This window comes from Chiroxiphia lanceolata, chromosome 16 (genome assembly GCF_009829145.1).
Source record: "Chiroxiphia lanceolata isolate bChiLan1 chromosome 16, bChiLan1.pri, whole genome shotgun sequence".
Lineage (NCBI taxonomy): Eukaryota > Metazoa > Chordata > Aves > Passeriformes > Pipridae > Chiroxiphia > Chiroxiphia lanceolata.
In genome coordinates, this window is record NC_045652.1 from 2,937,944 (window position 1) to 2,953,197 (window position 15,254).

Consider the following 15,254-nt stretch of genomic DNA (forward strand, 5'->3'; position numbering starts at 1 on the left):
GGCACTTGGGCTTGTTGTGTCCTGCCATTCTCCTCACCAAAGCATGGCTGTGGATGCTGGGAACCAGACTGGCATGCGTTAAGGCTATCCAGGGAAAAATGAGTCTGTGTTTCCTGGTCTGGTTTGGGACTGCTCCTCCAGCCATGCCAGGGCCAGAACAAGAGGTGACAGCCCTGGCCCTGGGGACAGCAGGACTTGTGTCAGCTCACCCTGGCCTTGAGAGGCCACTGTTCCCACAGCTGCTCCCTGCTGTGTGCCCAGGGAAAGGCAGGGAGAGCTTTACCTCCACGGTGGCAGCTTGCAGGGCTTTGTTGTTAAAGGGTTGTCAGGCTCCTCCTGAAGTCCTTCCCTTCCCTCACCCACAGCAGCTGGAGTTTTTCCCAGGGCTGCAGGCTCTCGGGAGAGCCTCACTGGCCCACACAAACTGGGTGACACCGGGGGCTTTATCTCACTTACCTACCCAGCAGCAAAGCACTGGGGGAGGTCCAGCAGCTGGGAAAACAAACAGAACCCATTCTGCTCTCCAGGCTGGACACTCTGGAAGGGTCTAGGTTGGAAGGGGTCTCTGGAAGTCTTTTGTGCAAACCTCTGCTCCAAGGAAAGGTGTCAGATCAGGTCACTCAGCAGCCTGTCCCGTGGAGGTGTGAACGTCCCACAGCTCCTCTGGGCCCCTGTTCCAGCATTTGACCACCCTTGTGGTGAACATTTTTTCCACACAGCTAATGAGAATTTCCTGTTTTCCCACTAATGCCCATTGCCTCTCATCCTGTCTGACAGCAGCCTGGCTCTCTCTACACCCTCCCATGAGGCAGTTGCAGATAACAGTAAGATCCCTCCTTTGTCTCCTCCCCCAGCTCTCATCCCTTCAGTCTGCCCTGCTGCTATCCTGTTTTTGGACTACTCTCCTCTGCTGAGAGCTGGGGCAGTGGGAGCAGCACAGCAGCTCAGAGCTGGGAACCTTCTCCAGTCACCCACCCTAATTAAGCCTGGATCCACTGGTAAGGGAGAAAGTGGCCTTCAGTGTCCAAACCAACACCAACTCTGGCTGGGAGGCCCAGTCAGCTCTGCAAATAAACTCCACCTTGCCCCACTCGTTGTGACAAAGTACATTTATTGTTAAAAACCCCCAACCCCTGCATCTGCCACGACACAGCCTGAGGTCCTTGCACAGAGCACAGCTCAAGTCCTGGCTGCTGGCACCCTTGCAAGACTTGTCAGCTGCAAGACAAGTGTCCCCTTGCTGCCATCTCTCTCTCCGTTTTCTTGTCTACAACACTCACAAATTTGTTCCCTCGTAAATAAAACCTGAGTGGTTTCTGTGCCCACTCCCCCCTGTTGCCAATGCCAATCCTCGTGGTGGTCACCACGTCCTGCTCCCCGGGCAGGTCCTGTCCAGGCACCATCCAGATGTCAGTGTCCTGAGTCAGGTCCCTCTGGTCAAAAGCCTTGTCGATGCCAAAGGCCTGGCAGAGCCTGGAGGGCCCGTTGCAGAGCTGCCAGTCCTTGAGCAGCTTGCTGGGGGCTTTCCTGGAGGTCCTGCGCAGCTCCCTCATGGCATCCAGGCCCTGGAGAGGCTCCAGGGAGCGCAGCAGCACCGCAGCCCCCTCCCCTGTGCGGGACAAGAAGGGGGGGTTAGTGCAGGGTGGTGGTTGGGAACACCTCAGCCTTCGGCCCACAGCAGTGCTCAGCTCTGAGCCCACAGAGCAGGGAATTGCCTGCAGCTCCTGCCCTTCACTCCAAGTGCCAGCCTCTGGAATCAGCCCCTGACCCGTGGGCAGTGCCTGCCCCAGCCTCCTCCCACTGTCCCACAGCTCTGTGCTCTTTATTCTGCTTTGCTCTTCCCAGCCCCACTTGATGGTACCAAGTCTGAGACTTGCCAGAGGGCAAGAGGCTTTTCTTTTGTCAGCACAATGTTCAGGAATAAATAAACACGCATATGGTTCAGTTTTGGCACAGCTACCCAAAGCTGCTCCCAAACCCAGTGGATTTCTAATAAACTCTGATTACAAGAATTCCAGCTAATAAAGGAGAGGAGGAATGAGTCTGGATGCTGCCAGCAGAAAGAGGCAGCTTGCAGAGTTAGGCTGGACAAAGAGAAACCTGGGAAGGAGCTGCAGGCACTGGGAGCAGCTGCTGCTGAGGGAGCCCAGGCTGCAGGTGGTACCATTCCAAACTGCCATGGAGCTGTGACAGGCCTTGGGTAACTGCATGGAGTGATCCAAGCCCTTGTGCCAGGGCAGCTCTCCCAAGGCAGGGACTTGGGGCGGGACAGGCTCCACAGTCCAGCTGTGGGATGCACAGCCCTGGGAGCAGCACTTCAGCTGTGGGATGCACAGCCCTGGGAGCAGCACTTCAGCAGAGAAGACCTTTCTGTGACAAGAACTGAGGAAAACTGACAGAGTCTCTTCTCAGATGGGATCCGCCACCCTTCCAGGTGCCTTAGGGAAACTCCTGCCCTCCCAGCTGCTGCAGCCAGCCAGCTGCCTTCCCTGGTGTTGGTGGCAGGGAAGCAAAGATGCAGCTCTGAAAAGACATTCCCTGGGACAAGGATCTCCAGCCTAAGAGGGACATATACACTTCCTTGGTGTTTTCCAGTGGACAGCAGGGAGGTCTTCTCCTGACCCCGAGTGGGTGAGGAGGGTGCCTGGCACAGCCTGTGCTGCCCCACACAGCTCCCCTCGTGCCGGGGCCGCCCACGGCATTCCCGCTGCCGGCATCCGCCCGCTCCCTCTCCAGCCTCGAACATCTGGAGCCCTGCTCACGCCTGGCACAGGCTTTCCTTGTAGGCACTGACAGATCCCTAAGGACCTGTGATTTCCAAAAATAGAATCCCTCTCATACTTTGTACAGATCCCACACTAAATTACCCTCCTGGGCTCCCAAGGAGGATCTGGGCTCTGGAGGTGCTGCCCGTTGCCCTGAACGTTTTCCGAGCCCCTGCTGCCCCCAGTGCAGCTCGGTGAAGTCAACAGCCTGATTTCCAACAGCTGTCAGCAATCTGTTCCCAGGCACTCCCTTCTCCAAGGAGGGGGATTGATGCTAATCTGGCAGCCAAAAGCCGCTTCCCTGGACTACAGTGATTTAGAGCTCAAAGGTCATTTTAGATTTTTAAGAACATGTTCCATGTCCTAATTCTGCTTTTTATCCATGCACAAAGAAACATCCTTCACATCGTGTTGCTGCCTCACTTGCCAGGAACAACTCTGGGATTCTGAACAATCACTAATTACACTACTTGCTTTCATCCATCACAAATGCAAGTGGAAACTGTGGTCACACTTGAACTGAACCGAGTCCTTGAGAGTTCATGTGAAGAGCGACAAGCACTTGGAGAAACTGCAGGTGCTCCCAGAGCATCCCAGGGCCCTGGGAGGGGGTACCAGGCATTTCTGTCTCTGGCTGCTCTTTCTGCATTTCCACCTGGAAGTTTCCATGCTCTTTCCAGCTGTGTGCAGGAGACATCATGCACTGCCCCCGAGCGTGACAGCAGCTCCCCAAGAGCTTTGGGAAGAGGTGGAGAGGGCAGGCAGGACAGGAGTGCAGGGATGCCACAATGAGCTACTGCCTTCTTTGCCCCCACGCCCCCACGCCCTGAACATACTTCCATATCAGAAATTTTAACTCCTGAAGAGTAGCTGAATCCTTGCAACTCAACTCCTGCCTGCCAGGGTGCTTCAGCCTGCCTCCCTCCCCCTGCCAGCCTGCAGCACTTTGCTCTCAGGGCTCACCTGGCTTTGGCATCTGCCCCACATGGATGTGGCTCCTGACACACCAGAGGCAGCAGGGCCAGCTGGAGATGCCCAAGAGTCACTCCATGTAATGAGCAGCATCCAGATTTAACAACAGCACAGAGGCCAATTCTCTCCCTGGGCAGCCAGAAATCATAAAATGATAGTGAAGTCCCACTCCCCCGCTGTGCAGCTTCCTGCTCCTTCCCTGACACTGCTCCAGCTCCCACTTGGAAACAGCTCTTGGCCACTGGGGAGAAGAAAATTTTCTCCTCTCTTCACCCGTGTGACTCACTGCTCCCAAAACACTTCCTTCAAAGCCCTAGTGTAGGATCTGAAAGGTGGGGAGAAGCCCATGCAGTGTGACCCTGGGCTGAGCATCACTGGGCTCTTGGTTTTACAAGCTGCTCTTTCAGGTCTGGCAGCAAAATGCACACCTTGGCACATTCCAGAGAAACAAATCACAGCTAAGTCAAGGAGAAGGATGACTGGCATTTATCCTCTTCCCGAGGCGAGGGAAGCCCAACATCCCTCTTAACTCTGGGGAAAGCTCTTTGTACTAAGATTATTGTGCTGCTCAGGATATACTGTAGGATTCATGCACACTAAAAGACATTGGTTATATTTTTTCTATAAGCTCTTCTCCTCTATCATCCATGATTTCTCCAAAGATAGTGATGCCTGCCATGGCTTCAGGCAGTTGCAGTACTTTAACCAGTGATGAGAAGACCTCTCACAGTGAAATCCCACATGATGCAGCTTTATCTAGTGACATGCACAAAGATTTCCCCTTCCTCAGTGACAAAAAATATTGGAACCCACCCCTCAACTCATGGTTTTATGAACACAGTGCTGCTGGTGACACACTTTTCCTGTCCCTCAGTGACACTGCTGAGCCTGAACTCGAGCATAAACCAATACAGCAAACAGAGGGGAAGGTTTATTCCACCTGGAGTTAAACCAGACAGTGCTACAAGGCTGTGTATCAAAACAAGTGATCTCTGAAGAGCCAGAGTCTCACGAGCCAAACACTCCACTCTGGACAAGCTCAGCAGAGGGAAGCAAGGAGGAGCAGCATGTAAAGCTTGGTCCATCTCAGAGAGGCTGCAGATCCTGGGCTGGTCAGGGACCAAGAGGGCCCCAGCACGATTCAAATCAGTGTTAAACTACTTTTTAAAGCAAGTGTTTGCCTTTAGAGTGTGCTCTGGGCTGTGAAGAAGGACCAAGCCGTGCCACAACAGACAGGGGGGTTGCCAGTGTTTCCTTGTGTTTTCTGCACAGCCAGATCCAAACCAGTTTCTGAGATCTGTCCCATATCCAGGAAATGCAGTATTTTTCCCTTCTGCCCAGGTGCCACCACAAAGACAACTTCCTCAACCCTTCCTCAGACTAAACAACAGGACAACTAAACAACTCCTTGTCTACCTGAGAAAAGCATCTCAGATATGATTCCTGCCCAGATGCTTTCTGTCATCACATCTGCACACGGACAAACACACAGAAGTGGCTCCTACTTGTGTAACAAGTGCACAGCCACAGTATTGACTGCAGTGCCCTGACAAAGCTGGCAGTGCCAGAGTAGCTGCATGTGTGACATGCAGACAGGGAGGGAGTTTATGACAAAAAAACCCAAGGAACTCCATCACCACAGTGAGCTCTTGAACTGATTTGCTACAAAACTGAACACAGGTATGTAAGGAAAAATTTACCAAAGTATCTATTTCAAAGAAATCTTTCTAGAATTCAAAGGCTAAATGCCCTTGTTTTTTTAATAAAAATTATTATTCCTAATATTTCAAACCCTGACTAATGAACCATCTGCTTTCATTATCTGAACAGATTTGGCAGAGCCAATGTAATGACATTCACATGTGTTCATCCACCAGATTCCAGACTTTCACTTGGAAAGTCAGGGTCTTCCCCCACAGCACAACCCAGCACTGTTTTCCTGCTTGGCTCCTGTCCAAAGGCCAAAACCTGAGGATTAATGGTCACTCTTACACTTCCTTTCCACTTAGAGGACTATATAAGCTGTGGAGTTCTTTAACCTTGATCTTGAAAATGGTGAAAAAGAAAGTAAAATGGTTTTGAGATTTTTTTTCTAAAATAGTGGGTATTTACCCAGGAAATACCTGCTGCCATTTCAAGGTGTCTCATTAAGCAGCAGCTTTACTGCAAGGCAAATACTGTCATTCTTACAGGAGTAACAGCTGCACGTTAAGAGGACCTGTGGAAGGACAGTCTCAGTAAATTCCAGAATAATTTGATTAGAGCTTGATTATTATATCTTGAGAATAATAAAAGAAGATTGAAGATTCTGTAATAGTCTGAGTTTTTTTATTTGGGTGGGGTTTTTTTTGGTTTTAAGAGACAGCAAAGCAGCTAAAATGCTCCTACACTGACTCCTTGCTTAAGCTTAGGGCATCTCAGATTGTTTTGTTTTCCCCAACATTTAAAGCCTCTGAAGATAAAGGCAGGAGACAGAGGAGTTTCTTGCCATGACAACAGACACCAAGATTTAGGCTGTCATTAATGACTCCACATACTTCCCCTACATCAGCACTTCTGAGGAACAAAGTTCACTGAATCACAGGAATGAGGCAGCTCCCCAGGTCATCCAAACTGAAAGCTCCATCCTCTCCAGACTCTCCTCCAGTTCTTAAGTCTTTATTTGTGTTCCTGAACAGCTCCCACAGCTGGGACCAAACTGGAGATGGGCCCTGCTTCCCACTCTGCCTGTCCACAGGTCCATCCTGCTCACCGTGGCAAAGCCCAGGTCCCAGGGAAACATCCTGAGAGCAAGTCATGACTTCACAGAGCCCACAGGGGGCTGGCAGGTCACTGCAGCACCACAAGTGCAGCTTGAAACGTCAGCCCTGTCCTGCAGGCAGCGAATCTTTCAGCCCCAGCTTACCTTGGCTGGAAACATTGACACAGAAGTAGATGCCATAGATCTGGTACACGTACAGAGTTCCCGGTTTCATGAACATGGCCGCGTTCCGCTGAGTTTGCTTCCCACCTTTCGAGTGGGAAGCTTCATCTTCCCCACCCAGATAAGCTTCTGTTTCAACAATCCTGCCCCAGAGCTCTCTGCCATCAGGAAGTTTGCGAACTAAAATCTGAAAAGAGAGGTCAGAGTGCATCAGTTTGCAGCCCTCTGTGCAAAACAGCCGGAGCAAGAGCTGTGGAAACAAAGAAGTAGGAAAAAAAGGAGCTGGTGGTACTAAATACTCTCCTCTCCATGTAGCAGCACTAAGAAGCCAACACCAGCTTCTTCAGCTTCCACTGGCCAGGCCACAGCCCAGCACAAAGAATTCCTACCTGTCATTCACCCCACAAAATGCCTGGGGTGTCCAGCTGTGGCACTATCATAAGAACCAAGTTATAATCCTACATCCCACAGAGTTGCTTTTGTGGTTATTTTCTGTATTCTCCATCAGGTTTAAGGCAAAAAAGCACCACTGTTATCAACCTTGAAGCATCCTGAATGCATAATCTCTAGATCAGAAGAAATATGACAGTGGCACAATTAAATAACTGCTATGATTAGACAGTTTCTCTCCCTAGAGATGTTTCAAACAAGTCCCAGTCCCTAATCACAGAGATAATCAGCACCAGGGTGAGCATCACTCGCCTATTTCTGTGTTTTCTGTGCCACAGAGAGGGGCAGTGCAGGAGAGCTGGGAATTGGCTCCAGGCAGACAACAACAGATCTTTGTTATTACAGTGTGTTCCTTGCTGCTGGTACCTCCTTAAATAAAACAAAGCAGACGCAGGGGAAACAAAACATGACAGTGAAAAGATTCTCTTTCAAAATAAAACAACCACTAAACTTTCTACAAAGGTTTTTGTGGTTTGACCTGGTTTCTAAACTTTGTATTTTACTTAATGTGTACGAAATACTGCAGCACAGCCTCGTTTAGGCAACAGCTCTCAGTTTAATTAGATGACATTCAGCACTTTCATACTGGCAAATCAGCCATTCAAAAATGACCTTCAGGAAACAAAGCTTAATTCCTAGCAGATGCTGGATGGCTAATGCAGATACTGATCTGATCCAGTATGGATGCTCCAGAATTCAGTTTCCAATGCTGCAGCTCTGCTCTATCACAGTTTCCCTACAGCACTGGCCAAATTGTTGAAAATAATCAATTTATTTTGTTTAGGAAAAAATGCAGTGACTTCAGAAAAGCAACTGCCTGTGAACACCCCAAAGGCAGAGCCCTGTGGCCACATTTCTCTCTCAGTAGGATGAAATGCAGTGGTGAAGTTATGACTTTAACTTCATTTCCCTGACTCTTCAGACACACCAAATATTCACAGTTAAAAAATGGTGACCATTCCCAACACCTCACAGTGAGCTATTTCACAGAGGTTTTTATTTCTCACTGAGGATGTATCTTGATGTTCATGTAACTTTTGAGGTATTTTTTTTTTGTTTCCAGGAACTCAGGTATCATCAAAGTAAGCAAGACTAATATACCAGGTGTTTATTATATTTGTCAGAATGAAGATAATGACTGGCACATTACTGTTATCATTCTAAGAAAATGAGAGAATAGACTGGGTCATGGGAGACTGAGAGTTACACTTTAAAGAAAAGGTAAAATTAAGACAGAAATTCCCTGGGTTGTAATTCTAGGACTAAAAGGAACATAGAATTAGGACTCAAACATCATCTGCCCAGGTAACTGAATGCATGAGGATGTCAGAGCCATTCAGACAACAAAAATGCATCAGTAATGGGAGGCTTCAGGAGCCCTTAGATAGACCAGGGCAGGGGCTACGTTTCCTTAGACATCATCAGAGTGAGGGATCAGGGCTTTCACAAGAAAAGACTCAGCTCTCAAAGGGATCCAGAACAAAACACAAAGTATCTTCCAAAGACTTATCCCTGACAAACAACTTTGTATCGTGACCACGAAGGATAAAGTTCAGCGTCTTTTAACAAGCGTTAAGGTCCAAAAATAACCTAGCGGAGTTCTGCTTACCAGGAAAAAGAGGAAGCTACAGAAAGTGAGGAAGACTGTTGGGAAGAACTTAAGAGGCAGCCAAAGGTTAAGGCTGGAAAGGCAAAGCTCTAGCAGGATGTCTGTGAGGGCACGTGGAGTACCACAGAGAGGGTAAGGCAGACCAGAGAGAAACCCAGCAGGGTTAACAAGCAGAGCAAAGGCGTCAATTATAAGCATGACAATATCCTTAGAGAATAAGAAAAGGCCAGACACAGCAAACCAGGCCAAAACCAACAGTTTGTGCAACAAATTCCTCAAGTTATCTAAACCCATGAGAACCCGGAGTCTGCTCACCCTGCAGACAATGAAGGTATAAAAAAGACTCAGAGAAGATAAGACCAGAGCAGTGAAACTAAACACAGTTGTGTTTAGAAGGGCCCAGACTGGAAACGTTTTCTAGGGAAAACACTGGAGGAACTCCCTCGCATGGAAACAGCAGGAGGGATTTTTGAAGGGCTCTCTGATCAGAAGAGACATGTTTAATCTCCACCACTCTGACTTCCAAAGGCTTGCAACAAGGTCCAAAGACTCCTCAAAGTTCTTGCAATGGGGATAAGGGAGAAGGTCCCTGCCTGAACAAGAAACTTAGAAACAGAAGATGGGAATGGGAATATTTGGAGTGAAGAGAGTTGAACTGTGGGACTGTGCAATCCTTGGCATCACAAGACAGTAAAATGGAGGCAGAGGAGATGTTGCTGATTACTTTACACTGGGCCAAGCAAGAGCCAGAAACAAATAAAGCAAGACTTGAAAGGAAAATAATGGGCCTGAAACAACCTTCAAACCACAAAGTACATTAAACAGAAAAAAAAAGGGAGGAAAACTCCACAAGAAACCAATTCTAAAATCTGACAGTAAACAAAACCTGGAAAATTACTCCTCTGACTTCATCAAAAATAGATTTGGCTACTAGTCTTTAAATTCCACTGCACTTAATAAGAGAGGGAACAAGAGCTGTGCTCCTAAAATAGCCAAGCCCAGGAGTCAAATGGCAAAACAAGAACTTCATCCTTTTACACGAAGTTATTAGCTAGCACATGCTCCACTATTCCAGCAGGAACCTCAGCATTCATGTCTTACCTGTCCCAGAAAGGACTTGGCCAGACTGACACAGGGCTGGTTGAAAAAATCTGCTTCCAGCCGGGGAGAATTTCTCTTCTCTGTCACAAAGTATTTGCTGCTTTTCGGAGAACAATCTCCACCAGGTGCAGTGTTCAGGTTCTCCAGGGCATTGATCTGAGGGAAGCTGGAGTTGCTTTGAAGAGCACTTAACTGAGCCAACAGCTTTCTTTTTCTTGGCATAGTTCTAGAAAAATATAATTAGAAATATAAAGCTTATTTAGAAGTACAAACTCCTGTTTTCATGCCTCTCTCCACAACAGTGAACCTGAAACCTACAGCTCCTTGGATAACCTGTGCAAACTACAGAAGCAGGTGACAAATTTAGCTGTGTTTGCACCAGGCTGGGCAAATATTGGGCTCTACTGATAAGCAAACAGAACACAGCAGTTTGAGTATTCATCTTCTAAGGACTGCAGATAAAAAGCAACTCTGCTCCACTTAGCAGTAAAAATAAGTTTGCTGTTAGGTTAAAAAATTGCAACCAAAGGTGAACCAGTGCTATGAGCTTTTTTTACCTAAAACTAATGTAATCTTTTAAGCAGACAGGAAAAAAAAACAGAAAACAACCCCTTCAGGAACTGTGCTGCCTCAGAAAGCCCAGCAGTTGTGTATCAATGTTTTTAAGCAGTAATGCAGCCAGATCAGAATCTAAAACTCCACAGGACACAGAACATTTGAGCTGGGAGATGCACCATTTACAGTCACAAGTGTGTTCATCATGCTGTTGAAATGTTTCTGTAGAACCTCCCGAAAGTAACCTTTAAATTCAACCTACCAGAAGGATCAAGAGCAGCCTGTGTTCCAGTCAACAGTATGTACCTGAGGCAACTACATAATCCAAAATTATTCTTCTAGTTGGTCTATGCAAGCTCCAAAAACCTAATGTTTCTTTTTCAGTGCTTCATTCCTTCTACCTGTTGAACAGGAAGAAACTTATTTATTCAGTGTACAAAGCACTTTGAAATAGGCTATGAGATTCTGGAGCTGGAGATATGATACCAACAGTGTATCACTGGCTCAAACTCCAGAACAATTTGCAGTTGGTCCAGCAAAACACCATCTCCCAGCTGGGCAGTGCTGGAGATGCTCTTTAGCCTCTGTTATACAAAAGCCATGAAAGCACTGGGGAATGCACTGAATGAATACACAGAAAGCTCAAACCAAACTTTTAAAACTCCCCCAGTGGCACTAAATTTGGAAAGTGTCAGCCTCAAAAAAAAGGACTTTGCAATGAGAATGCAAAGACAAGAGGTTTTAGAAGATGCCTCATTGGTTCTGAAATTCATCCACATGTAGATGGAAGGGAAAAAAAGCAAAGGTTCAACATCATGCAGAATTAGAAATGGAGAAAGACTCCTGTCCACAGCTCAGCCTGCAAGGGAAGTATATATGTAAGTAATTAGCTGTTGCCACTCATTTTTCACCAGAACATCACCTTTTAAAAATGACCACAAAAACTTTCACCATCAAAACCAATCTTTTATCTTGCTCTGATGATTCTCATAATGAAAGATCCACCAGCAACAGCTTCCCTGAACTCCAGTGAAACAAATTCAGCATTGCTACACTCTGAATCACCAGTGCCAATTCCCCAACAGCGTTATGTTTCGCTTCAGAAGAATCCAGACACAAACATATAAAAATAGGCAGCAAAAAAAAAAATAAATCACGTTGGTATGACTGGCAGAGAGGTGGGATGGTTTTCTTTTTTTTTTCCCCCCTAAAGATCTAATTCTTTATTGCAGTAATTCAGTGGTGTCAGAGACTTGCCATAGAACAGCCAGCTCCATGCCAGGTACTCTGCCCTCAACTCTGGCTTTCACCTGGTGGGAATTCTTTAAAATTTTGCTAAAATTCAGCAGCCTGCCTCAGACAAAACTGCCTGGTGGCCTTTGGCAAAAGAGTGCTGTTGAGGAGAAGGATAAGAATAGGGAAGAGTGTTGCAGGAAGGAAGGGCTCTTCACACATCTCGGTATCAGACTGACCCTCTGAAACACTCAGTCAAGGGAATGCTTCCCACTGAAGACAAAACCTCCAGACTTCTCTGACAGTATTAACTGGAACTTCCAGCTCATCAGCCACAGATAAAGACACACTGCAAACATGGCTGGTTGGAGTGGAGCATTAACTCACTTGGTAATTTGTGCTCTTATGGAATGAGACACCAGAAACATGATCCGAGTTGCCTGGCACCTACTGCACTTCCAATTAAATAATTCTTAAAAGCTGCAAGGGCTCCCATGCACATGTTCCACCAGCAGCCTCAGGGCACTTGTAATTCCATTGCTGAGGGCTGATCCTACACACATCTCAGCACCTTCAACTCTCACTGGAAGCAGCAGTTGGGAAGTGCCTTATAGGCAGGAGAAATGGGTCACACACAGAAGTGGGGGTGCAGAATGAGGGGGCTGCAGTTATCATCTCAGAATCCAAAAAAACCCCCAGTCTACCCTCTGTCTCCCTGTTCATGAAGATATGAAAGATAGGAAGCAGAAAACCCTATGTCTCAAAGCCCACCTATGCCTTCTGTAAAGGATGTTGCCTGTATATCCAAATAATCCCTTCTTGCCTAGGAAAAAACACACTGTAAAAGACAGCACTTACCACATCTCCCAGCCCTATGTATTTGGGAATAAAGAGACATCACCTCCTCACATCTAAGCCTACAGACAAATCCTGCAACTTTACTTTTCATTTTTTCATCTAGATTTTCTTGCTTGTGCAGTAAACAAATTCCACTTCCGGGCCTCAAATAACCAGCCGTGGGTTTGATCACTTCTTACTAATCCTGCTGTAACCAAACTAACCACAAGTTTTTAAGTACATGTGTGTTCACATGTACAGAAAAAAAAAAAAAAAAGCATGGAAGTCAGAAAAGGAAGATCAAGAGCTGACTCAGCTCTGCACAAGTGCCTGGAGTGTTCAGGGCTCCTGGGCTTATCTCAGGCTCAGGACCCTGCAAGCCAGAATCAGAGAGACACTGAAAATCTGTGTAAAGCACAGCTCAGCAGCAGATACACCCTGTAGTCAAGGCACAACAGAGCCTACAGAGACTTCTTTTAATCTTTCTAACAAGACTGCATTTGCAGGCATTTCCTTGGGTATTTAATGACCTTTCACTAAAAGGAGGTAAAAAAATAAAATCCCAGCAGCAGTTTGCTTGTACTTGTGGCTCACAGGTCCAGATAGCCTCCAAGCCTTCCTCAGGCACATCTGTCTTGCTGACAGCAGGATGAAGAGGTGTACATAAAACACTGCCACTTCTGGAGAGACAATTCCTCACAGTAATTCCCAGCTGCACAGGTTTTAAGTGGGAATACACGACCAGTCAATGGTGGGTCAGACCAAAGGACACCTCTCCCTGTATCCTGCTCTCCAGCACAGGTCAAAAGCAGGAGCCAGGAGCCTGGGGAAGAACAGAATGAGCACACAGCGTTGTCTCCACACATCTAGACTGGAACCTTCTGATCCAGGCACAGTGTCTGTGTGCCCAGTAACTGTGAGCTTACACATTCTTCCCTGAGCCTGTGTAAAACAACCCAAATGGAGGAAGAGAACGTCACAGAATTAGTGATTACTGCTCCAAAAACTCACTCATTTTGTGTGTGAAATTAGCACTGCTCCCCACCCACAATAAATTACTTTACACCTGCAATTCATCATCCCCCAGCCCTCTTCTTTATCACTTCAAATAAAGTAAAGCCAGCTGGATTTTTCCAGGTCCTTTACAAACCATCCTGTGGCACCCAGTGGTGACCTCCAGCCACCACCAGAGCTGCCCATTTACCCACATCCTCTTTCCTACCTTTGCCAAAACTGTTTATGACAGGGAACTCCCTTATTATATCAAGGGCTGCTCAGGTGAGGGCTTCTGTTTAAGCTTCCTGAAATCTGAGTACAGACTGGAAGCCAGACCTCTCAATATGTTTATTTAGACCTGCAGAGAATTCCAACGTTTTTTTAAGGTATGACTTTTAACCCACGCTGACTTTTCCTCCTAGATAATATTTATGCAGCTGTCCCATAACCCTACCTTGCTGTATCTTCTACTAATTCACTTGGTGGTCAAACTTCCAGATCTGCAGTCCATGGATTTTCCCCTAGAACCCTCTTTAAAAATTAGTGACACATTTGCTGCTGAGACCATCGTTAGCAACACCGTACCTGGGGGCTTCATCTGGTTTGGCAATTTATTCCTGCCTGCTTCTGCCAGTTGGGCAACTTATTCCTGCCTGTTATTCCTCTCTATTTCTTCCATTAACTCTTATACAGACACTTAATTTTAAGCCAAATCCTTCAGTGAGTTCCTGTCTAGTCTACCCTATTAGTAACCAGAAGTAAGTTAATAATGTATAGTTTCCTGGATAAGTGTGAGATGCAGGGGAAGTAACCCTGAAAAGAAGAGGCAGGAGTGAATATAATGCCAAATATAAAGTCAAATTCTCCAGAAAAAAAACCAAACCTAACCTTGAAAGAAGGGTGCAGGTAGGAGCTAATGTAACCAGAAATATAAACATTAAATAAATTTCTCCACAGACAGATGTTGATACTATGTGCAATAATAACACCTCAAAAATATGCCGAAATGGATGCTTTTATTCACCTTACTGAGTGCTGGGGATCTCATTTCCCACAAGGCATCCTTGCAATTCCACTCCTCGCTCCCACTGCCTTACCGAGCATCTTGAGCCTTTCTGGAACGAAACTCACCCTTCTGTAAAGAACAAGGAAACGCAAAAAAACCGAGGGATGACGGAAAACCCCAAACTAAAAGCTTTCACAGCACAATCACCCCCCGTTTTGGTTTGAGGACTCTCGTGATTTGGATGGGAATCAAGGGCGGGGGAGGGTGTGGACAGACGGGGAGGCCCCGGCAGTGCTCGGCAAGGCCGGCCGGGCCCAGCCGGCGGTGCCGGGGCCGCCGCCGGCCCGAGGGCTCGGAGCTCGAGCTCCCTCACCCGCCATCCGCGGCTATTCGCGGCCATTCCCGGTTATTCCCGGCCGTTCCCGGCCATTCCCGGCCGTTCCGGGACCCCCCCTCACGCACCTGCCGGGCCCGTTCCCGCTGCGGGCGGGGCGCGCGCAGCCCCTGGCGCGGCCCCGCGGAAGCCCCGGAGCTCCGTGAGGGGAGGGAGGGGCCGGGGAGGCGGGGCGGGCTCGGCGCTGAGGGGACAGAGCCGCCGGCAGCGCCGGTGTGGCTGTGCTGCTGGTCTGCCGCTCTTTACTGTCGCTGGGGGTCTTGTTTTCTGGAGCACGGACCCTCTGTAAGCAGTGTCCGAACTCCCCCTGGTTTTCTCGCGCTTCTCGCTGTTTCATGTTAATTCGGCAATAGAAAGGCTGAGGGAATTGGGGATGTTCAGCCCGGAGAAGGCTCCGGGAGACCTCAGAGCCC

The 15,254-nt window shown here is 47.7% G+C and overlaps 2 protein-coding genes across 5 annotated transcripts in view; one reads left to right on the forward strand and one right to left on the reverse strand.

Annotated features, from left to right (window-relative positions):
* Nucleotides 1-1,093: 1,093 nt before the first annotated feature.
* Nucleotides 1,094-14,993, reverse strand: MPG (N-methylpurine DNA glycosylase). Of its 4 annotated transcripts, none has more exons than XM_032703814.1 (6): nt 14,910-14,993; nt 14,466-14,576; nt 10,682-10,776; nt 9,821-10,046; nt 6,643-6,847; nt 1,094-1,609 (listed from the first exon to the last, which is right to left on the reverse strand). In XM_032703814.1, exons 4-6 carry the CDS (start codon nt 10,040-10,042, stop codon nt 1,215-1,217), a joined length of 822 nt encoding a protein of 273 aa, XP_032559705.1. In that variant the 5' UTR covers nt 10,043-10,046; nt 10,682-10,776; nt 14,466-14,576; nt 14,910-14,993; the 3' UTR covers nt 1,094-1,214. The 4 variants fall into 4 exon arrangements, with proteins under 4 accessions (XP_032559705.1, XP_032559706.1, XP_032559703.1 ...); XM_032703815.1 differs by having other exon boundaries at nt 1,094-1,519; nt 6,652-6,847; nt 10,638-10,776; XM_032703812.1 differs by having other exon boundaries at nt 10,638-10,776.
* Nucleotides 14,994-15,068: 75 nt separating this feature from the next.
* RHBDF1 (rhomboid 5 homolog 1) overlaps nt 15,069-15,254 on the forward strand; it is a 59,740-nt gene continuing 59,554 nt past the window's right edge. Inside the window, exon 1 of the mRNA XM_032704353.1 lies at nt 15,069-15,126. The gene's annotated coding sequence lies outside the window, so the exon portion shown is untranslated. The remainder of the gene's footprint in view (nt 15,127-15,254) is intronic.